The sequence below is a fragment of the Mytilus californianus genome, unplaced genomic scaffold (genome assembly GCF_021869535.1).
Source record: "Mytilus californianus isolate M0D057914Y unplaced genomic scaffold, xbMytCali1.0.p SCAF_9, whole genome shotgun sequence".
NCBI lineage: Eukaryota > Metazoa > Mollusca > Bivalvia > Mytilida > Mytilidae > Mytilus > Mytilus californianus.
Window position 1 is genome coordinate 28,968,005 of NW_026262745.1, and position 24,095 is coordinate 28,992,099.

The 24,095-nt window shown below is 31.9% G+C and overlaps 1 protein-coding gene across 3 annotated transcripts in view; it reads left to right on the plus strand.

Annotated features, from left to right (window-relative positions):
• Positions 1-24,095, plus strand: part of LOC127714089 (interaptin-like) — a 63,748-nt gene that overhangs the window by 30,822 nt on the left and 8,831 nt on the right. For 2 of the 3 annotated variants that reach the window (XM_052220043.1, XM_052220045.1), the window contains exons 5-11: positions 6,154-6,216; positions 14,697-14,768; positions 15,359-15,445; positions 17,754-17,837; positions 19,430-19,546; positions 22,585-22,783; positions 23,879-23,974. In XM_052220043.1, coding sequence (XP_052076003.1) covers positions 6,154-6,216; positions 14,697-14,768; positions 15,359-15,445; positions 17,754-17,837; positions 19,430-19,546; positions 22,585-22,783; positions 23,879-23,974 — 718 coding nt within the window. The remainder of the gene's footprint in view (positions 1-6,153; positions 6,217-14,696; positions 14,769-15,358; positions 15,446-17,753; positions 17,838-19,429; positions 19,547-22,584; positions 22,784-23,878; positions 23,975-24,095) is intronic. The other variant, XM_052220044.1, reaches the window with a different exon arrangement.

The window sequence follows — 24,095 nt, forward strand, 5'->3', positions numbered from 1 at the left end:
ACGACGACGACGACGACGACGCCAACGTCATACCAATATACGACCACAAAATTTTTTTGCGGTCGTATAAAAATTGCTGAATTTTTAGTTTCCGTTCTCTAACTTAAGTTTGCCTCAACTAAATGTTATGAAACTTATACACAATGCTTATTACCACAAAACTCAGATCAAGTACAAATTTGGGTAGCATCACTTTTACAGCTCTTGAGTTATGTCCCTTTATAACGTTATATGCAAGCGGGGGCATCATCTGTGTCCCATGGAAACGTTCCCCATTTATTTTCGTATATGAATGTTCCAAAATCAACTAGAGTCTTTTACATGTACATGCATACATATACTTGCATACCGGTAAGGTAAATTTCTATCCGACACAGCTCAGTTGTAACATACCCTTTAATGACGATTTTTACCCTTTGTTGGCGTTTTTATCTAGAAAACTAAAATAGATTGAAAGAAACTTAAATAATCAAAAATTATCAGCATGACAAGATCTACAAATAAGTGTACTGGCCAAAATCGCCAGTTCATTTCTTATTGGAGTTATTGCTCAATTTTTTCCCAATTTTAGTGTTCTGTCTCTTACCGGTATTATCTAGAAAGCTATTATAGATAGATAGATAGCCACTTTGAATAGCAAAAATGATTAGCAAGACAATATCTACAAATAAGTTAACATATCCGAAATTGTCAGTAAACTTCTTATTGGAGTTCTTGCTTATTAATGATGATTTGAACAAATATTTTACGTTTTTGCCTATTATCTTGTAGATCTAAAGATAGATAGACATATTAAATAGCAAAAATGAAGTCACACAAGAGCAAAAAATTAGCCAGAAATCTTTAGTAGACTCTTTAAAGGAGTGATTGCTCTTATTTGACAATTTTTTTAACCCTTTTTTGTGTTTTTTGCAAAAATTAAAGAAGATAGATAGAAATTGCAATCAGAAAAATTTATCAGCAATACAATATATTCAACAAAAAAGATATTTTTGTAATGAATTCTATTTTAGTCCACAATGTTGCAGAGAGTCCATTGTTGAATATATGCACATACACAGTATGTAAGCGACACAGGCTCTTTAGAGTCTCTAGTTTACCTCAAGAAACATTTTCATGTCCACCCCAAAACCATATGTTATTGCTCGTAATGGCAAGACCTTCCCAGTGCCATAAACAATACTTAACATTTTTAACCGGATTTTCGAAGGAAATATCGGTTATTAAAATGGTGATGTATGACGGGCGGCTGGGCGGATCTACGGGCGGCTGCCAAACAGTGTCAGCACAATAACATGAAAACGCTTTAACAAATTTTTTATACGACCGCAAAAAAATTTTGAGGTCGTATATTGGTATGACGTTGGCGTCGTCGTCGTCGTCGTCGTCGTCCGGCGTCGTCGTCCGAATACACAATGGTTTTCGCACTCTAACTTTAGTTTAAGTGAATGGATCTCTATGAAATTTTACCATAAGGTTCAATACCACAATAGGAAGGTGGGGATTGATTTTAGGGGTTATGGTACCAACAGTTAAGGAATTAGGGGCCAAAAAGGGGCCGAAAATAAGCATTTTTGTAACTTCCAGACATAACTTGTGTGTTAGCATATGGATCTCTTTGACATTGTACCACAAGATTCCATATCACAAAGGGTCAATGCTGGGATTGATTTTGGGGTTAATTGCCTCAAAATTTTAGGAATAAGGGGCCAAAAGGGGGCAAAAAACAAGCATTTTTCTAGTTTCATGACAATAACTTGTGTGTAAGTGTATGGATCTTTCTGAAATTTTACTACAAGGTTCCATTTCACAAAGGGAAAGCTGGAATTGAGTGTTGTGGTAATTGCCCAAAACGTTTAGTAATAAGGGGCCTAAAAAGGGGTTTAAAATAAGCAGTTTTTAGTTTCTAGACAATAACTTGTGTTCAAGTGTATGGATCTCTCTAAAATTGTATTACAAGGTACCATACCACAAAGGCAAGGCTGTTATTGAGCTTGGTTTGGGGGGAAAGGGGGGTGGGGGTGATGAATCATAAGGGGGGCGGGGGTCAAAAAAGGGGTAATTTTTTTTTTCCTTTTTTTTTTGTTTAAAATTTACATTTTAAGTTAGTTATTTTTTATCACGAAGAGAAAGTAGGAATTGAGTTTTGGGGTTAATTGCTCAAACATTTATGAATAAGGGGCCAAATATTGGTCGAAAATAAGGATTTTTTTAGTTTGCAACAAAAACTTGTGTTCAAGTGTATGGATCTCTGTGAAATTGTATTGCAATGTACCATACCACAAATTGAAGGTTGTGATTGAGGTGGAGGATGATGAATCAAAAGGGGGTTGAAAAAATGTGTGGGGGGTAGGATTTTTTTTTTTCCTTTTTTTTTTCTTTAAAATTTTCCATTTAAAGATGGTTGTTTCAGATTTATATATGAAAGAAAATAATAATGATACGGTTATATATCATGAGGAACTGAAATTTAAAATTATGTATATTGGAAATTTAGGTTACATTGGAAAGTAATAATTGGCTTTGGGGGGGGGGGGGGGGGGGGGGGGGGTATATGGCTCTAATGTTTAAGGAATAAGGGGAAAAAAGGTTAAAAAACAAGGGTTTCCATTTTAATAGACAAATAATTGAGTAAAGAACATTATTTAAAAGCAGTGTAAGGTTGGTAATTCAAACTCATTTAAATATCTCATCTACACTGCTTTTAAATTATGTAAATTGGAAATTTGCCAATAACTTTATTGTTAATAAATGCATTGGAAATTTGCCAACAATTTTAGTGTAATAAACTTCATTGGAAATTTGCCAATATAAAATTTTGCTGATGAAGGTTTTTTGTTTACCTTTAGCCTTGACTATGAAGTCATTTTCTATTTTTATAGCCTTATGATGTAGTTGAATTATTTAATACTTTTATGATGTGTTTAAATGGGGTTTTATCATGTTTATGGTTGCAAATTTATTGTTTTAGTATAATAAACTCCATTTAAAATTTGCCAATAAAAAAATTTTTTGTTTATTTTTAGCTATGATTATGATGTCATTTTCTATTTTACTTTTATGGTTGCAAAGAAATTTTTATTTTTAGATATTACTGTTAAATGATGCTGATTAAGGTTTTTGCTATGTTTAGCCATGACTATGATGTCATTTTCTATTTTAATATCTGTTATGATGTATTTAAATGGGCTTTTATGGTTACAAAGGAATTTTATTTTTAGATATTACTATAAAATGTTGCTGATGCTGATTAAGGATTTTGTTTATTTTTAGCCATGACTATGATGTCATTTTCTATTTTAATACCTTTATGATGTAATTTCCATTTTTAGATATTACTGTTAAATGATGCTGATTAAGGGTTTTTTGCTATGTTTAGCCATGACTATGATGTCATTTTCTATTTTAATATCTTTATGATGTATTTAAATGGGCTTTTATGGTTACAAAGGAATTTTATTTTTAGATATTACTTTAAATATTGCTGATTAAGGATTTTTGTTTATTTTTAGTCATGACTATGATGTCACTTTCTATTTTAATACCTTTATGATGTATTTAAATGGGCTCCCATGTATTTAGATTTTTGATTATTTATACATGTTACCAAATTGGTCCACATTGAACAAAAACGGTCCAAATTTCAACTTTATTACATTACATCAAACATTGAATTCTACATATTCTTTGATATATTGAAATTAACAAACAATTTAGTTTATGGATATTCCACCATAATAGGTAAATTAAATTTTTTCCAGTTCTTACACCACATTCATCCTGTGTCAGAAACCTATGCTGTGTCAAATATTTAATGACAATCCAAAGTCATAGCTGTATCAAGCTTGAATTTTGTGTCCATACTTGCCCCAACTGTTCAGGGTTCGACCTCTGCGGTCGTATCAAGCTGCGCCCCAGCGAAGCATTTTATTCAAATTTAAGTATGTTGTTTCCTGGGACTTAATGAAGGTCTAGTTCAATTTTCAAGATTTTAGTATATCTCCTTTGTGAGTTATCACAATTTTTTATAATCAAAAGTAGAATTTTTAAATATTTTACTCTTGTTATCATGTTATGATTTGTCTTATCTCAGAATAAAAATTGGAGTGACAGATTTATTTGAAAATTATCTATTTCCTAAGTGATTATAAGCTATATCATTAGACATTTTGAAGATTATTACATTATTAATTATGTTAGAGTACTATGTTAAACAACCATAGTTCTGTTCAATTAGATATTAGAAATATTTTAGCATATGATAATGATTTATTTTCATTATTAATTAGAACTTGGAAATATTTTAGCATATGATAATCATTGGAGTGACAGATTTATTTGAAAAATTTCTGTTTCCTGATAAAATCTGTAGGACAGTATATATAAAGTTTTAAATTTACTAGTAGGACTGTATAAATGAAGTTTGAAATTTACTGTTCATTATTAGACATTTTGTAGATAATTAAGTCTCCCTAAACCATATATATTCTTACCCCCACCCCCTTCAATTAGAGAATGTGCTTTTATCTTGTAAACGGTCGAGATCCCCACCCCTAAACCATATATATTCTTATATGGGACATTAAAACAAATCAAATGAAATATTTGGGGAGTCCCCGGGACCATCTCCACCCCACTTCTTTTTGAAAACTTGTAAACAGTCAAGATCCCCACCCTGAAAACATATATATTCTTGTATGGGACAATAAAACAAATCAAATGAAATATAGGGGAAGTCCAGGGGGGGTCACCCCCACCCCCCTTTTTTTTGAAAACTTGTAAACGGTCAAGATCCCCACCCCGAAACCATATATATTCTTGTATGGGACAATAAAACAAATCAAATGAAATAAAAGGCGAGTCCCCTGGGGTCACCCCGTCCCCTCCTGTTTGAGAACTTGTAAACGGTCGAGATCCCCACCCCTAATCCATATATATTCTTGTATTGTGGGCTCCTTTATCAAATTGGTCCACATTGAGGTCCAAAGTGTCCTAGATTAAACTTTTGTCTTATTTCATCAAAAATTGAATTCTTGGGGTTCTTTGATATGCTGATTCTAATATGTACTGAGATTTTGGATATTGGACCATAATAGGTATTTAAATGTCCAATTTCAAATATATCAGTTCTTTGACTACATTCATTTTGTGTCACATATTCAATCACAATCCAAATTCAGAGCTGTTTTAAGTTTAAATGTAGTGTCCATACTTGCTCAACTGTTCAGGGTTCGACCTCTGCAGGAAAATCCGGTTTGCTGTCTCTCTGACAGCCTCTTGTTCAAAATAGAAATAGTTCAGATCCACACCACTGAACCATTTATATGCTTAATTCTCAGCCATGGTAGCACTTTTCTGGTAGCATGAGTATTGCAGCACAGGTTTTGTTCTAGGGCAAGAGGAGCATCCCATATTAAATACCTGGAAAGCTGTTCAGATCAAAACCACTTATTCATAATTATTAGTACCATGTAATTGTTGTAACAAGACTTTAAGTACCACTACATCTAAGAATCATGCAAAATGGGATTCAGGGATGGAAAACCGACATATTTTTGTTTTACTATTTATAATGCAAAGTTATATTAACAACTTCCAGTAACTTCAACTATTAATTGTGGTCAAATACATGGCAGATATGAATAACAATGTATATGAAATGTCTTAAAAGGGAAATAACTCAATAATCTACAGAGTACATTTTATTGTGTATATAAAGTAAATTTTCTTTCATGATCAGGCAGTATGGGAAGAATTATTTATCTATTTCAGTATGTTAGACACTTAGCTTGTAAAATATCAAAATAAAAAAATATGAAGCCTTTTTCTGGTGATTCACATTTTTAATAAACTGCATGATTGAGATGCAGATGACTACCTAACAGTGCACCATCGGTTTTATCTTTATGCATTGTTCTCCTGTCTCTTACATTGTAATATTTAAATATATCAAAAACTGATCAGATTCCCTCTCATAGTTACCTAAATTGCGATGATGAGACCTTTCCAGTGCATCATGATTTTATCCTCTTATCCTTTACAATCCATTTAACCTAAAAAGAATACTCATAAGAGTTAAGACTGTACAGTAATGTCAGACATGTTGTAAAAGTCAAAGTAGTAATAAGAATGTTCAATATATTTCTTCTTCAGGCAGAAAGCCATTAATACATTGGAAAAACAAGTGGCAGGTCTACAAGGAGAAAATGAAAACACGTAAGGTATTTTTATGGGTTTTGTCTTGCCTGCGACGAAAGTCGCGAAAAGTGAGACATAGGGATTGCTTTTCAGGTGACAATGATGACGATGTTGGCGTCAACAAATGTTAAGTTTTCTGCTTAAGTTAGTTTGATAGGATCTACCTGAGATAGATCAATGATATTTTGTATGAAGTTGCATTACTATCAGTACATATCAGTTTGACAACTATTATCAGGCCCTGCCCCCTAGGTCATGGTCAAGCCACTTTCAATTAATAAGCAATTTTTAATGTTAAGTTTTCTGCTTAAGTTCGATTGATAGGATCACTTACAATAGATAACAATATTTTCTATAAAGTTACATTACTGTCTGTACATTTTAGTTTGTCAACCATTTTCAGGCCCTTCCCACTAGATCATGGTCCAGCGACTTTGAATTGATAAGCAATGTTGCTGTCATTTAGATTGTCTTTTTCTGAATTTTATGCCGAAAGGCGAGACATATCTCTGTGTCAACAGTTTATTGATACTTTCAGCTGTAAATAAATTTGAGTTCTTTTATTTTATTTAGTAGATTTCAAGGATGAAAATCTACTAGAAACAAGTTACATGGAATTATTTTTCACTAGAAATGAGTTATGTGGTTTGATTCTTCCAATGAAACCCAGAAAGTATTCATAAATCTTAATTATAAATCATATTTCATACTTAGCTTTTATAACTATTTTATACTTCTCTGAGGTGGTATGATTGCCAATGAGACAACTATACAAAAGAGGCTAATGGACAAAGATGTAAACAACTACAGGCAGATACCCAGTTGAAATTAAACAAAAGAAATGGAACTCTTTATATTTTATTAGAGAAGGTAAAAAAGGCCAAGTTGGTATAGTTGAATTGTTTACATCTGTTTCTAGATCTTTTTGTGCATAAGCATAAACTCCACCAAAAAATTTCCACAGAAAGATAATTGATTGATCTTTTTAAAGCATTAATTTGCATCTCTGCCCCTGGCAACAGTTTTTTGGAAAAAAATCCTAAAAATGGGCAACAGTTTCATCGAAAAGAGAAAGTCGAATACACCTTTTTATGTTCAGGCGTGTTTGGGTTGACTATTCTTGAAAACGTATAAAGCAAAAATATTTGACACATCATCTCGCTTCAGATTCTATTAATATTACATATTTAGGCTACAGGTTGATATAATTAATATCATTAAAAATTCACAGTACTAAAAAATGAAATATAAGGGTCAAGTGAAATACCTTTCTAATGAGTCATAACAACAGAATAGGTGTTTTAATTTGAAAAACAAATTTTTACTGAAAGTACTTGATGACAGACTTTACAAGTGAATTTAAAAAATGCATAAACTTCATTTTTTGTGTGTGTTATCATGGATTATTAGTCTTCAACCTCTAAAAATGTTAAGTCTGCCCTCCCAAGAAATATTTAATTAGATGTTTTTTTTTAGATTTTGAACTTTCATAAATTCCTCCTGACAACCGATCAGACAATAGTTTTAAGTTATCTAAATGCATGAAAGTATATTAAATGATGCTAAATAGCTAGTAGATACATTTGTCTTTTAAAATACAACTGGCATATAAGGATTGTAATTATGCTATGTGAATACATTTATCAGTTTTCAAGAGCTAAATTGACAGCGCGTCATCTTTATAATGGCTTCCATTTAACGAATTTAAAAATTAGATGGCGTAATGGGGAGATGATTTTGACTAAGTAGAATCCTGACTGAACTATAGGGCACTAACCTGCCTTCAAATATGAGCAAAACCTGTACATTTTGTAAGCTGTAAAAAGCAATGGCATGATAAAATATGAAACACTTCAAAGGAGAAAACAGCTAGATTTACTGTATATAATATATAATTTAAATAGAAATGCAATATTTAGCTGTTATATATTGTATTGTTTGTACATGTATAAGTTTGTACATATTCATTGTTTTTTTTTGTTCAAGTTGACTTTCTTTTGAAGTAATTTTGACTCTTAGAATATAGACCATAATATCTTTGATAGTTTGCCCCTTACTTCTAAAGATATATAAGCTCTGCTGCCTCTGTATGCACAAGTTTAACTCAATGAAATTGAAATTTCTAATACATTACACATTAAACAACATATTTTATAGCTTACATTTTCTTTTATATTTATATACTGTTCTCTTCAAAGAAGGAGAATTTATACTTGTCTCATCTATCTGTGTTTCACATTTCTGCCACGTTTTTGTGACATTGCAGGGGAGGGGTATAAGTGTTACCCTTGTCGGTCTGTACATCTATCGTACGTCTGTTCATCTTTTCCGTTCTCTAACTTAAGTTTGCCTCAACCAAATGTTATGACACTTATACACAATGTTTATTACCACAAAACACAGATTAAGTATGAATTTGGGTTTGCCTCACTTTTCCATTCTTGAGTTCTGCTCCTTTATAAATAGAAAAAATTCTGAATTTTTCGTTTTTGTTCTCTAACTTTAGTTTGACTCAACCAAATGTTTTGAAACTTATACACAATGCTCATTACAATAAAACGCAGTTCAAGTTTAAATTATGGTGGGGTCACTTATACAGTTCTCTAGTTATAGTTTTATATGCAAGCAGGTATTATCAGACTAAAAAGACATGTGAAGAGGGAAAACATTTATTATATCAAATATATTTGTTGTTCAAAGCTTAATTTTTATATAACCGCAAAAAATTTGCGTTCGTATATTGCTATCATGTCGTCGTTGTGGTGAATGGATCTCTATGAAATTTAAAAACAAGGTTTAATACCACAAAAGGAAGGTTGGGATTGATTTTGGGGGTTATGGTTCCGACTGTTTAGGAATTCGGGGTCAAAAAAGGCATTTTTCTAGTTTCCAGACAATAACTTGTGTATAAGTGTATGGATCTCTATGAAATTTTACCACAAGGTTCCATACTACAAAGGGAAGGTTGGGATTGACTTTGGGGGTTATGGCCCAAACTGTTCAGGAATTAGGGGCAAAAAAGGGGGGGGGGGGGGGGGGGGGGAAACAAGGTTTTTCTGGTTGATGGACAATTACTTATGTATTAGTCTATGGATCTCTATGAAATTGAAACACAAGGTTCCATACCATAAAGGGAAGGTTTGGTTTGACTTTGGGGGTTATGGCTCAAACCGTTCAGGAATAAGGGGAAAAGGGGAAAAAAGGGGGGGGGGGGGGGGAAGGAACAAGGTTTTTCTGGTTTCCACACAAATTCTTAGGTATTAGTCAATGGATCTCTATGAAATTGTACCACAAAGTTTCATACCACACACAGAAGGTTGGGGTTGATTTTGTGGGTTGTGGCTTTAATCATTAAGAAACTAGAGGCCAAATAGGGGCCAAAAACAAGACTTTTCTAATACTGGCTAAGCTGGTTCTAACATAAATTATTTCTGATCTATATAAAGAAACAACAAATACTGATATGGCAGGAGATACACACCAAACAGGGTGTGTAAATTATTATATTTAGTTTGTAAACAGATTTACTAAGTATTGCGCAACAGCAAAGTATTGGTCAACAGCAAGAATTCTTCAATTGAAAATAAATGCAAATCTTTTAACCAATTTCCATGAGGATTAATTTAAAGTCTTGAATTGTTTGAGGTTTTTACCATGTATTACTATATTGGATATTTGGACATTTTTAAATAGGTCTACATTGAGGTCCAAAGGGTCCAAAATTAGACTTTGTTTGATTTCATCAAAAACTGATGATATGCTGAATATAACTGTGCATTCAGATTTTTGTCGAGCCTGCGACTTTTGTCCCAGAAAGCTCGACATAGGGATAGTGATCCGGCGGCGGCGGCGGCTACGGCGGCGGCGGCGTTAGCTAACTTCTTAAAAGCTTTATATTTTAGAAGGTGGAAGGTCTGGATGCTTCATACTTTGTATATGGATGCCTCATGTTACGAAGTTTCCGTCAGTCACATGTCCAATGTCCTTGACCTCATTTTCATGGTTCAGTGACTACTTGAAAAAAAAGTTAAGATTTTTTGTAATGTTAGATTCTCTCTTATTATAAGTAATAGGATAACTATATTTGGTATGTGCGTACCTTGCAAGGTCCTCATGGCCGTCAGACAGTTTTCACTTGACCTCGACCTCATTTCATGGATCAGTGAACAAGGTTAAGTTTTGGTGGTCAAGTCCATATCTCAGATACTATAAGCAATAGGTCTAGTATATTCGGTGTATGGAAGGACTGTAAGGTGTACATGTCCAACTGGCAGGTGTCATCTGACCTTGACCTCATTTTCATGGTTCAGTGGTTATAGTTAAGTTTTTGTGTTTTGGTTTGTTTTTCTTATACTGTATGCCATAGGTCTACTATATTTGGTGTATGGAATGATTGTAAGGTGTACATGTCTAGCGGGCAGGTGTCATCTGACCTTGACCTCATTTTCATGGTTCAGTGGTCAAAGTTAAGTTTTTTGAGTTTTGATCCTTTTTTCTAATACTATATGCAATAGTTCAACTATATTTGGTGTATGGAAATATTTTATGATCTATTTGGCAGTCACACAGGTTTTATTTGACCTTGACCTCATTTTCAAGGTTCATTGCTCAGTGTTAAGTTTTTGTGTTTTGGTCTGTTTTTCTTAAACTATAAGCAATAGGTCAATTATATTTGTTGTATGGAAGAATTGGTAGCTGTACATGCCTGCCTAGCATGGTTCATCTGACCTTGACCTCATTTTCATGGTTCATTGGTCAATGTTTAGTTTACTTGGTTAATGTTAAGTTTATGTGACAGTTGTAATAAAGCTTTATATTTAGGACTATCAACATAATATCAATGATTAGTAAAGAAGGCGAGACATTTCAGCGTGTGCACTCTTGTTAATTTTGGGCCCTGTTTTCAAATTAGTCGATATTAAGGTCCAAAGGGTCAAAAATTAAACTTTTGTTTGAATTCATGTTTTTTTTTATATGCTGAATCTAAGCATGGAATTAGATTTTGGATATTGGACCATTAAGAAGATTAAATGTCCCATTTCAAATTTTTAAGTTATCTGATCACATTTATTCTGTGTCAGAAATCTATAATGTGTCAAATATTTAATCACTATTCAAATTCAGAGCTGTATCAAGCTTGAATATTGTGTCCATACTTGCACAAACTGTTCAGAGTTCGACCTCTGCAGTCTTATCCAGCTGCTCCATGTGGAGCACATTTTTATTAATTCATTTTAGTTCTCTTCTGCATTTTTTTACATTTCCTAAAGATCCATAATGTCAAAATAATGGTTTTTTTTAATTACTAAATTATGTACATGTAATATTTATAAAAGTTCTGACAGTCTCACAATTCAGTAACGTTGCTGAATTTAGCAATAGGTTGCAGAATTAAATAACTCAAATTTTAGAGACTTTTTTCTTTTCTTTTAATTCTTCAAACATTGTTGTCAAAGGGAAACTTTTTTACTTGATGATAGATATTTTCAAGCACTGTATAAGTTATGACAACAAAGTAAAATAATAGTATTAACTATTGAATAATATTTTAATTGCTAAATTCAACCCCAATTGTTAACTCAGTTATACATTGCAGAATTTTGGTATTTCACAGAAATTATATATGTACATGCAGATTTAATAAAATTACAAAATTACCTAACAATATTTCAGGTGATTATTATTACATTTAGCTTATTAAGGATGGTTTTAATTCTGTTGACTTACCTTTTGTCTATATCACTTCTTGTGTTTTTCATTCATATCACAAAGTTCTAAATTAATGTTCTTATTTTGTAGATTCAGAAATTCTCTCTCTTCCTTGTTTTATTATTACATCCAGGTTAATCTCTATGCAAGCATTTGTGTTAATAAATGAACAAAGGACAAGGTACGATAAGCACCCGTTTTGGCCCCCCTATTTTCTCATTTTTCAAGTTTTGTTTTGGAAAGCTACTTATCATGTTAAATTATTCCCTGAGGTTTGAAGTTTGTTTGGATGAACTTCAAAACCATTAATTTCAGACACTGGGTGAGGTGAGGGGGGTTAACTTTCCGTTATTATTTAAATATTGTAATTATTATTCACTTTGGAGGTGTTCCCTACAACAATTTTTTGTTTTTAAGTGCCTGCGCCAACATGACCCAGGAATTTTTTTATTCCAATGTCATTATCACTGTTTTTGCTGTCTAAATCGCCATAATTTTCTTCGGGTCAAGTAGGCGCACGCTATTAAATTTTAAGAAACACAGGCCAAAAATGATTTTCGATTCACAGTCATCCCAAGATGGCGGATGCAGAATTAGGTCAGAATTGGTATTGTCTGTAAAGTGTTTCTATGATATATTCTATATAAAGCATACATTGGTATGATATAAATCTATAAAAGATTCACACGGAAATCACAAATTACTACAGAGAAATGTATATGAAACAGGAAAATCGATTTTTATTTCATATTGTAAGTTAAAACAATCATGACAATATGTTAATAATCGTTTTTACCTGTATAAGAATGAGTTTTAGTAGATCTAATCAGTCAACCAAATGGTTTACCCTTGTTTCACTTCCAATGTTGACATTCTTTTCCTTTCAATAACAGAACACAACTAGTTCATGCGTAACCCATCTCTAGCTAAGGGGTTCAATTTAAGTTCACATGAATACGGATTTGATGAAGTCAAATTATTCACTTGCAAATGAATAATTCATTAATGATGTCTCTTTGCTTATTTTGACAAAACTGAACCAAACTCAGGCTGCCAAAAGCGAATTATTATTTCACTATTTCACTTTCATTAATGATTGAAAAAAAAAATAATATTTTATTTTTTCGATATCTCGTAGCTAATGCCCCTTTAATATTTTATTGAAATAATTCTTACATGTTTGATGTACTTTTCAAATTATTTAATTCTCTATAAATTAAGTTGCGAAGAGCATGCACTGGATCACGACAACTGAACAGTAATCAATTAGTATTCCTTTTCATAAAAAAAAACGATTATTTGTTTTTAAAAGATTTGTTCTATTTAATTGAGGTATTATTACTTTTTAAGGATATAACAGTATTGATGGTATATATAGTTTAATAAAACCAAGTTACTTGAAATTTTTAAAACATTTTGTGTCTGGGCACTTACACATATGAAGACATGAACCATTCATAATTTTAACAATTTTATTTTTGATATCATTTGTTCAGTATCACTCTGAGGATGTAAACTTCATGATTTGAGTCATTGTAAAATTTTGACTCACTCTGTTGGTTTTCTATTATGAACCTTTTTTTCATACATGTCATAGTGAAAGTGCCTGAGACATATTCATTTAGGAGTTATGGTCTATTGGTATTTTCATCCTCAGCAATTTACATTGTTTTTGCAAAGTACATTTCTTGGTAAAACTCCAGTGGGGACTGGCAGATTTTTCATAAAAAATTTCTTACCTCGATAAAGTTGAAAATAAATATTCTGGCTTAACTTCCTAGAAAATTTATTCTTACCGCCATGTATATTTTTTAGTAAAAAAATAAAAAAAATAAAGAATCTTGCTCTAAAGTGGTTGAAATAAATTTTCTGACCCTCACAATTTTTAAAATAAATATTCTGACTCAAACAAATCTACCAGGCCCTCACCTCAGAATCAAATGATCGTTCCGTTACCTGAAAAAGTTTGCAAAATTTCAATATTTAATTGTTCGGGAAATTCATGCATCAACCCTGAACAGAACACATCTTTGTTATTTAGCCAGACTATAATTTGAAATTATCTGGATTTTATATAAAAATGAACTTTAAGTACTCCAAGGGTATAACATTTGCAACATGCTCAGTGATAAACCTTCTGACTACATTTAAATGTTGTTTTTTGGTTCATTATTCACGAGTTTTCATTTGTGTCGTTTGTTTAGAAAAAATAGTCCATAATTGATATTTCTGATGAAACTAAATAATATTGATTATTTATAACATTCATTTAGGAAAATTTCAAATCAAATAAGTAGTTTTCTTTTTTTCCTTTATAATTAATTGCGGTCATCTTTTACCAATTAGGGTCATCCCTGTTTTGAATCGCTGGTACTGTTACGGTCATCTCGATTGTGAATTACGGTCATCTTAGCAATTTTTTCAAATCGAATTTCCTGTTTCATATACATTTCTCGGTAGTAATTTGTGATTTCCGTGTGAAACTTTTATAAATTTAGATCATACCAATGTATGCTTTATATAGAATATATCATAGAAACACTTTAACAGACAATATAGATTCTGACCTAATTCTGCATCCACCATCTTGGGATGACCGTGAATCGAATTACGGTCTTAAGCTTTACCCCAGTGAAGTATTTTGCCCCTTGACTTAAAGCAAACAGCAATCAATAAAATTTTCTGAGGTTTGAATAGACCATTTTAATATTTACCATTTGGCAAGAAGATTTAAGATGTGTGTGAAATAATGTTTATTTATATAGACAAACTTTACTATTTGATTTCAGAATAAAATCCTTGCAGCATGAAGCATATGTCCTTGAACAGAAGTTAAAAAAAGAAAAAGAAGATGCAATAAGGTAAGATTTGTAACAATGAAAAACAGTTTAGGTTTTATGAACTGAACGAAATCTTTTGTACTACTCAATTAAAGTTATTTGTCAAAAAATACTTTTGTACAACTTTTCCATAGACTCCAATTTTTATATCAATATGATAACTGGAATTATTGTGTGAATTATGAATTTATTCTCAACTGACATATGAACACCTGTGTGGTCTTGTGCTAGTGTGTTTGCCTCAAGTGCGGGATATCGTGGGTTCAAACCCCAGACGGGTCAAACAAAAGACTTTAAAATTGGTATTTGCTGCTTCTCCGCCAAGCATCTAGGAGTACCAGCAAAGACTGGTCAGCTCGGAGTCAGAATAATGTGTCTAGGTAAGGTGGCATGTCTTCCTGCAGACTGTTACCTTGTGAGCTAAAACGTTAAAAATCCGGCTCAGCGTGTCGGCCTAGTACAAAGCAGGGTAAATATTCATTTTACATTAACATGTTCTTGTCCTGAATATGCATATTAATTTGCCGTTGGACGTTAAGCAGCCATCCATCATTATCATTATCATCTGACATATGAACTGAATATTTAATTATTTTTAATTTTATTTTTAGTAATGTTAATAAGTTGAAAAATGAGAAACAGCTAGCTATAGACCATTACAAACAACAAGTCCAGAGTAGAGACAATGAAATTCAGAGGTACATGTAGGTTGCATGCTGTTAGATTGCGAACTCATTAACATATATCACAAATTACTATGTTGAGGGCTGTTTCATAAAATATAAATGGGATCTAGGAAAGGCACTTTGATTGATGTAATACATGTATTAAAGACTTTTTTGTACAGTGAAAATCTTAAAGAAATTCTAGAATTGCCTCTATAGATGGTTACTCAATTTTCAAATTACCTTCCTGTGGTACCATATATATTTAAAGCAATGGTGTACCGTTTCGGTAATCGTTTACTTTGAGTATTAAAAAATGGAATTATTTCTTTTTAAGACCAGTCACCTGTCAGAAGGGAGTAACTTACTTTTATTAGAAAAAAAATTCCATTTTTCACCTTCACACCACTATATTACACCTGGTCAACCAAAAAATTTTGCACATGGTAGTTTTTCATTAAAATCACACAATAGTTCATTTGTCTGGCTTCAAGTGATGTTCATTGTCCAAATTTAGGGCATATCATTGTTATTACATAACCAAACTGGCTGAGAATAAAAGTGCAAAGTCTATTTACACCAAATTGTGCATTCATCAAACTCAGGTACTTATGATACAGTTGAGAGTAGTCTCATTTTCAATTTTGAAAATTATGTGATTCATCATTTAAGAGTTATGGAACTTTACCTGTAAAATTTAAGGCAATTTTCAAGTGACACTCACTAGCCAGATTGTTAAAAGTAAGCTCTCAGACTTATTGGACTTTGACCATCAAATTTGGCCTGAGAATACAGTTATTTCATAGTGTATTTCTTGAAGACAATAAATACAAATTAAAAAAATCTCACCTGCTGTTTCTCAAAATTTTTTTTACTGTGTAGTGAACTACTTTTGGGACAAACTTTATCAAAATTCTTAAAAAAGTCAATCGGCTCTAACTCAAAATATGGACAATTTTTTGTTAAGGGGGTCTATAATTCAGTTTGACAGCTTCAGACAATTTAATTTTTACCTTTTGCAACTAGAGCAAATCACTCCTTTACCTAAAAATTCATGACCAATTTTTTACATGTAATTTAATCTTCCTACTCACAATTTATGCTTGAAATATCATGAATATAAAGAAATGATTTTGGAAGGTGTATGAAAAAAATTTGCAAGTTATCCATTGTTCACAATAGGGACTATACTGTAGACAACGAAAATCAAAGGACGATAACTATGTCTCTGGACCTAATATAAGCTAATTTTTATAGGCCTAAGGATATCATCCTGGGACTTTTTATATAGGTCCAATTTACTGACTCCTGATTTGATGCCTTCTTCAAAAAGGAGGTAGAAATTTCCAATCAAAATTTTCTAATCGAAAAGAAACTGAGAACACACCATGGTAAACAGAAGAATTAAAGAAATTTCACACAATATTCTACAAAATACTATATAGAAAACGAAAAAATTGAGCAACACAAACTCCACCAAAAACCAGGGAGTGTCCTCAGATGCACTGGAAGGGTAAACAGATCCTGCTCCACATGTGGCATCTGTTTTATTATTGCAACAATTTTAATATGCACTTGGCAGGCCTATCTTCTATTCTGGCACAGTAGTTCATTTCACTTTTGTACAACTAATCAATTTTATGTAAAGCTTTGTTCATATTAACCCTTGATCTTAACTAAAAACACAGATTAAGAAATTTGGTTTTTGCAGTGTCATCACAACTGATTGTATTTTGGGTATAACAACTAACTACAAATTCATTTTTGAGTTCAGTGTATTTGATGACAGTCCAATAGGAAATGTTTTTCTTCATCAATAGAGTTGGAGTTACAGAGTTTAAGTTTACTTTGATTGAAAGAAAGGATATGATATATCCAATCATGGCATAATCACTATATAAAAGATGAGGTATTATTGCCAATGAGACAACTATCCACCAAAGTTCAAATAAAGGGGATGTAAGCAATTATAGGCACCTGTACGGCCTTCAAAAATGAGAAAAATCCATACCAAATAGTCGGCTATGCACACATAAAAAATCAATACAAAGCAAAGAAGTGTTTTTATTGCTACTCTTCATCTGAAAGTAATTTATTCATTTAGTAATAGTCTATTACCTGCAATGGAATGTTTAAAGAAACAAGGAACTTGTTTTAAAGCCAACAGATAAAAATGGATTGTAATGAGAATCTAATTTATACATGCAAATAGTAGAGTTAGGCAATATTAATATAAACTGGATCAAAAGCTATTAGGACTAAACCAAAAAAAAATTCATCCCAAAAATAGCTTTCAAAGACAAGTTTCGCCATTATATTTATATATTTTTTTGGAAAAAAGATTAAATGGACAAATCAGGCAATTATCAGAAAACAATGCACAGTATGACGAGTTCTGTAGGCAAACTCAACAAGAACTGCAAAGGTATGTCATTTGGAAATATTAAATATTGTTTGTACTTTGCGTACATTCTATATACAGATGCTCAAATTCCTGAGAATGGATGTAAACAGTAGATCCCAGATAATGTCTGCTTATTGGGAAGTTTGCCAATTTGTATGAATTATCAGTTTCAAACAAAGAAATTTTCTTATGTTTAGTTTACCACAGTCTTAGGGATAATTGAAATAATGTTTTTCCTAGAACCACCAGTATAATGTAGTGATACAATGCACCTTAAATAAATATGCATTAACACTATATGAAAAACTGAAATTAACTTCATCAATCTGCAAGATATTTAACACTTGATGCAAATATAATATATGCTTTGCTATAATAAAATTATGCAAATTTTAAACAAATTCTAATGTTTAAACAAAATTTGGTGAATGAACAATGCTTCTCCCTCACAAAAACTATGTTAGTTTTAATCATTACTCATTATTCACTAATTTATGAACTTTAAAGGTGTCAAATTAATGTGTCTAGATTATTCAATGATTGATTGACATTTTGTAATCAAATATACAAAGCCAAAATGTATTTTTGGGCTATCCAGTAAAAGGGAAATCTTGCATTCGAAGTTAAAAATTGAATCAGTGGTCACATTACTAATATAAACATTACTAATGGTGTAGGAATTTTCATGTGACTCCATGGTGAATGATCTTCTTCATTGGGTCTAAAAAGCAAAAAAAATGAGTTATCTTGAACTCCTCTCACACCATATTAGATAGGATCATGAAATTGATATGTAGCTAACACATGGGGAAAATTGTTTTTTGGTTTTCTAGTAACTAGAGAAATATTGCTTTAATTTAGTATTTTTTATAAGAAGTTAATACTTGTATTACAGCTTACATTATATATTAACAGATGGTGTTATTAATTTTGTATGGTGTCTTCTGAATTAATACTATCAACTTTAATCTGGGGCTGAGATATGCAGCTTGACTTCCATTTTTATATGAATTTCAGAATGTTCGGATGCTATTTTGAAAGAATCATAATTAGATTTAGATATCATAAATATATGGAATAAATATTTTCTGTAATGAGGAATATATGTGAAATATTTTTGGACAAAGTACTGAAATCAAGGGAGCAATGACCTCTCTTTCCCCTAGAGCTAACAAGCCATTTGATTGTTTGTATCATTGGGATTCTGTCTCATTGATTTATACCAATCATCCATTTATGATATTTATATTTCTGATGTTCAAAAATCAAATTTATTGTAAAAATAATACAATTCATTCTTAAGACTTAAAAAAAAGAATGTCAAAAATTATCTGAAAGTTCAACCAAGTTGTAACACAGCAGCCAAGTAAAAATAAATGTGTTTTTATGAGCAAAGGAAATTTTGTTTTGGAACATGCAACCTTAAGAAACTAAGCTTTAGTATACGAATATACCAACACATTTCAATCAAACTGTGGTTATATAAAGGTAATCATCTCTTGTGTCTCAAAAAGAGATGATGCAAAACAAAATGATGCAATTGAAATCAGAATACTGTGAAATTTGAGACAATCACTTTACTGTTTGGATAAATTATTTTATGTAAATTGAAGTTTTAAGTCAGAGCTGGAAAGGAAAGAAAACACTCTGCAGACAGTTGTCAAACAAAGAGATGAAGAAAGAACATTGAAGGAAGATGAAAGGAAACAGAAAGATGAAGCTTTGACAAGGTATAAATAAAGATATAAATTCTTCCAGGTAAACACCATAATCTATATTACACATTGAATGGGTCCATTTATCAAATAGATTTGAAATATGGCATCTGATTTTTGTTGGGGGACATTTAAAATTTCATATAATTTTGTTGAAAGTTTGTTATGAGGTCCAGTAGGCCAGGTTTTTTTCAATGTTTGTTTATGAATTTTTATCTATGTAGATCAAAAAAAGAAAGAAAAAAATCCAGGTGGGCTGGGTATAGAAATATGGTCATCCCTGTGTCTTTTTCCAACCAAGAGTAAAACCCAATCAAATTGGGCATCTGCTTGGCTGTGCAGGATGTTAAAAATTTGCAGCCATGTCCAGTCGAAAGAGGGACTTTATATCTGATGCTGCTCTTTTTGCACGTTAAGATGCTTTACATACTCTTTGAGGGGTCCATAGATGGATTGTTTCAGGGCTAACTTTCTATGCTATCCAATAAATATTCTCATTTACCAGTCACATTCCAAATACTGTGGATTCATTTATTTTCGTGGGTACCAATTTTCGTGGATTGAGGAAAACTTGCATTTTCGTGGATATTTGATTTCATGGTTTTGCCAAAGTCTGCATACATTCTTATAGAAAATTTGTAATTCGTTGTACATTGGAATTTGTGGTTCCCGAGTATGAACCACGAAATCCACGAAAATTGGTATCCAACGAATAATAATGAATCCACAGTAGCCCCTAATATCATTCCAGTTGACCCCCTATTGTAGGACCTACCTTTTGTATTTATTTATATTTTGTTCTCATCCTGAACATTCATGAAATATTAGCCACTGCATGTAAAGCAAACAACAATCAATCAATTGCTACATGCAGATAATTGCAGTATGATGAATTCACAATGAATATAATTGGTGTTTTGGGATCAATGATATTGGTGCTGTCCTTTTTTGACAGGTAACCTTTCTTTTGATTAGCAAATGAATGAACAGTTTTTGTTCAGCTTAGTTGACAGTAATTCATCTATGAGGATGACAAAACATTGAAACAGCTGATTCAAAATAGTTTGTACAAAAATCCTACTTTTAGGACACAAAACCAGCAGTGAATCTGTTATCATTTATAATAATACATAATTTGAAGGTAAACACATCTATGCTTATATTTTTATGCCCCCGCCATAGCGGAGGGGACATTAAGTTTTTACCCTTGTCCGTCTGTACGTCCATACGTCCAAAAATTGGTTTCCGTTCTCTAACTTGAGTTCGCCTTAACTAAATGTTATGAAACTTATGCACAATGCTAATTATCACAAAACACAGATCAAGGTTGAATTTTGGTGTCGTCACTTTAACCATTCTAGAGTTATTCCCCTTTATAGGAAAAATTGCAAAATATTTAGTTTCCGTTCTCTTACTTAAGTTTGCCTCCACCAAATGTTATGAAACCTAAACACAATGCTTATTACAACCAAATACAGATCAAGTTTGAATTTTGGTAGGGTTACTCTAACCGTTCTAGAGTTATGCCCCTTTATAAATGGCAAAATTACAAAAATATTTGGTTTCCGTTCTCTAACTTAAGTTTGCCTCAACCAAATGTTATGAAACTTATACACAATGCTTATTACCACAAAACACAGATCAAGGTTGAATTTTGGTGGCGTCACTTTAACTGATCTAGAGTTATTTTCCTTTATAAGTGGAAAAATTGCAAAATGTTTAGTGTCCATTCTCTAACTTAAGTTTGCCTCAACCAAATGTGATGAAACTTATACACAATGCTTATTACCACCAAATACAGATCAAGTTTGAATTTAGGTAGCATCACTCTAACCATTCTAGAGTTATGCTCCTTTATAAAGGGAAAAATTACAAAATTTTTAGTTTCCATTCTCTAACCTAAGTTTGCCTCAACCAAATGTTATGAAACTTATACACAATGCTTATTACCACAAAACACAGATCAAATTTGAATTTCTGTGTTGTCACTTTAACCGTTCTCGAGTTATGCCCCTTTATAAATGGAAAAAAATGCCAAATTTTTAGTTTCCGTTCTCTAACTTAAGTTGCCTCAACCAAATGTTATGAAAATTATACACAATGCTTTTAACCACAAAACACAGATCAAGTTGAATTTTGGTAGCGTCACTTTAATCATTATCAAGTTATGTCCTTAATAAATTGAAAAATTGCAAAAATAAGTTTCCGTTCTGTAACTTAAGTTTGCCCCAACCAAACATTATGAAAACTATACACAATACTTATTACCTTAAAACTCAGATCAAGTACAAATTTGGGTAGCGTCACTTTTATAGTTCTTGAGTTATGTCCCTTTATAATGTTGTATGCAAGCGGGGGCATCATCTGTGTCCATGGGGACACATTCTCCATTTATTTTTTTCATATTTCATGTAATAAAAGCACAAGAATACCTGAATTTGATAAATTACAGATAACTGGAGCGCTATTTTGAGATGGTCTTAGTAAAAATAATACATGACTTCATGTATTATACTATAAACCTCAGTTTTGTTTTGAATATTTATGTAATTTCTTTCAAATTTAATTTGATTGTAGTTAATGAACATAAAGCCTAGAGTGTATAAAGAAACATGAGAACTCCATTTTTTAAGGAAATTGGGAGTTACTTTTTATTTGGAATATTGTATGAGTCTGTGAACAGTTATAATTTTCTTAACGATTTTGATTGAACTTAATAAAATGTTACGCTTTATTTTCCTGTGACACCTGGGACTATGGTCTTAAAACTTTTCTCTGTACTCGGACTGCAAAATTTTAACACCAAATCCAGTATTTCAATTGGTTGGTTTCTGAATCTGAGTCCTATAATCTTCCTCGAAATTTTTATGACCTCTAGGCAAGACCTTAAGTCATTTTACTTGTACCAGTAATTTGAATCAGTCTATTGGAGTCTATATCATTTTAAAACTTAGAGTGTTTTTTTTTATATATGATTTTGCTCTCAAGCAAACTTCTGTATAAAGTAGCTAGTAAGATTTGTATAAATAATCGACATCATCTAAATGTTGTAGGTTAAGTGCCATTGCTGGAGACAGACTGAGAAATAATAACCCAGGAATCACTGACCTGTCTGACCCTAACAGACCAATGAAAATAGCTGAAAAATTTACAGAAATGTATGACAATGATTGGACAGACAGTATGGAAGCCTTAGAGGAACTTGATCTTGGGGAAGAAGATTGTGTCAAGATATTACTGCATTTTTTAACAGTAATATTGCATTTTTGTTTTATAGTAGATTGATAGGCATTTAGAATCATCATGTACAGTGTCAGTTGGGTTCATCAATTAGGCTTAGTTATATTTAAGACATTAAAAAAATGCATCCTTCTTTAAAGCACAGGCTTATTATCCTAATGTCGCAAAACATTAACATTAAAAACAAGGAACTTAATGTAGATTTTGATGGGATTGGACAGCAAACATTATTGTTATTAAGCATATCTCCAAATTATCTAAACAGTATAAAATAAAAAGATGTGGAATGATTGTTAATGAGACAACTATCCACCAAAGTTCAAATGAAGTGGATGTAGGCAATTAAAGACAACCTTACGGCCTGCAACAATGAGAAAACTCATAACGTAAAGTCTGCTTTAAAAGGCCCAGACATGAAAATTGTCAAACAATCCAAAGGAGAAAACTAATGGCCTAATTTCTATGAAAACATTTTCGAAAAACACATATGACAGACATGAACCAAAGACAACCACTGAATTACAAGCTCCTGACTTGGGACAGGCGTGGTTAAACATGTTAGTGAGCACAACATAAGAATAAACAGTAAAAATCAATTGCAATTGGCTTAACTCAAAAGATCTGTACGAGAAAAAAAGTATAACAAAATTATCGAACTCCAACGTGAATCCAAAAATGGGAGAAGTCCATAAAAACTGACAAAAGAGTCCAGTTCTATTCTTTATATTGGCTATATGACTAAAGCTTTTTTGAACATATTTAAAACATATATTTCAAATATTTTTTAGCTGAATTTTCTGTGTTCAACACCCATTTACCAGTATTTAAAACAGATGAGGTCATTAAGTTAAATAGGAATGATTTAATAAAACAGCAGAATGACCACTGATTGCTTTCTCACATAGCATTTCAAGGCAGGTCATCATGTCTTACAACAAAACATCTTCATGTTCTATTTATGTTACTACTCACACAACTGTTTAACAGATTACATATTTAAAATTCTGAGGATGTATTTCTGTGTTCATTATACAAAGATTTTAAAATATTCAAATACATTCAAAAATAACCTTTGAATTCATTGAAAATCTTCCAATATATTTTAAGGATTCCTATGAAGAGTGTGGAAGACTTGTAGCTGAACTAGATAGTCACATTTTAAAAGCTGTAATTATTTCTGGTTGTGAGCAAGACACAAATGAGGTATGAAATGCAATCTCTGGACAAAGTATTAGATTAATCAAGTATATATACTAAATGTAAAAGTTGCATAATATTCTGCAGCCCCTGACATTTATTGTTATAATATTTAAGGTGTCTGATA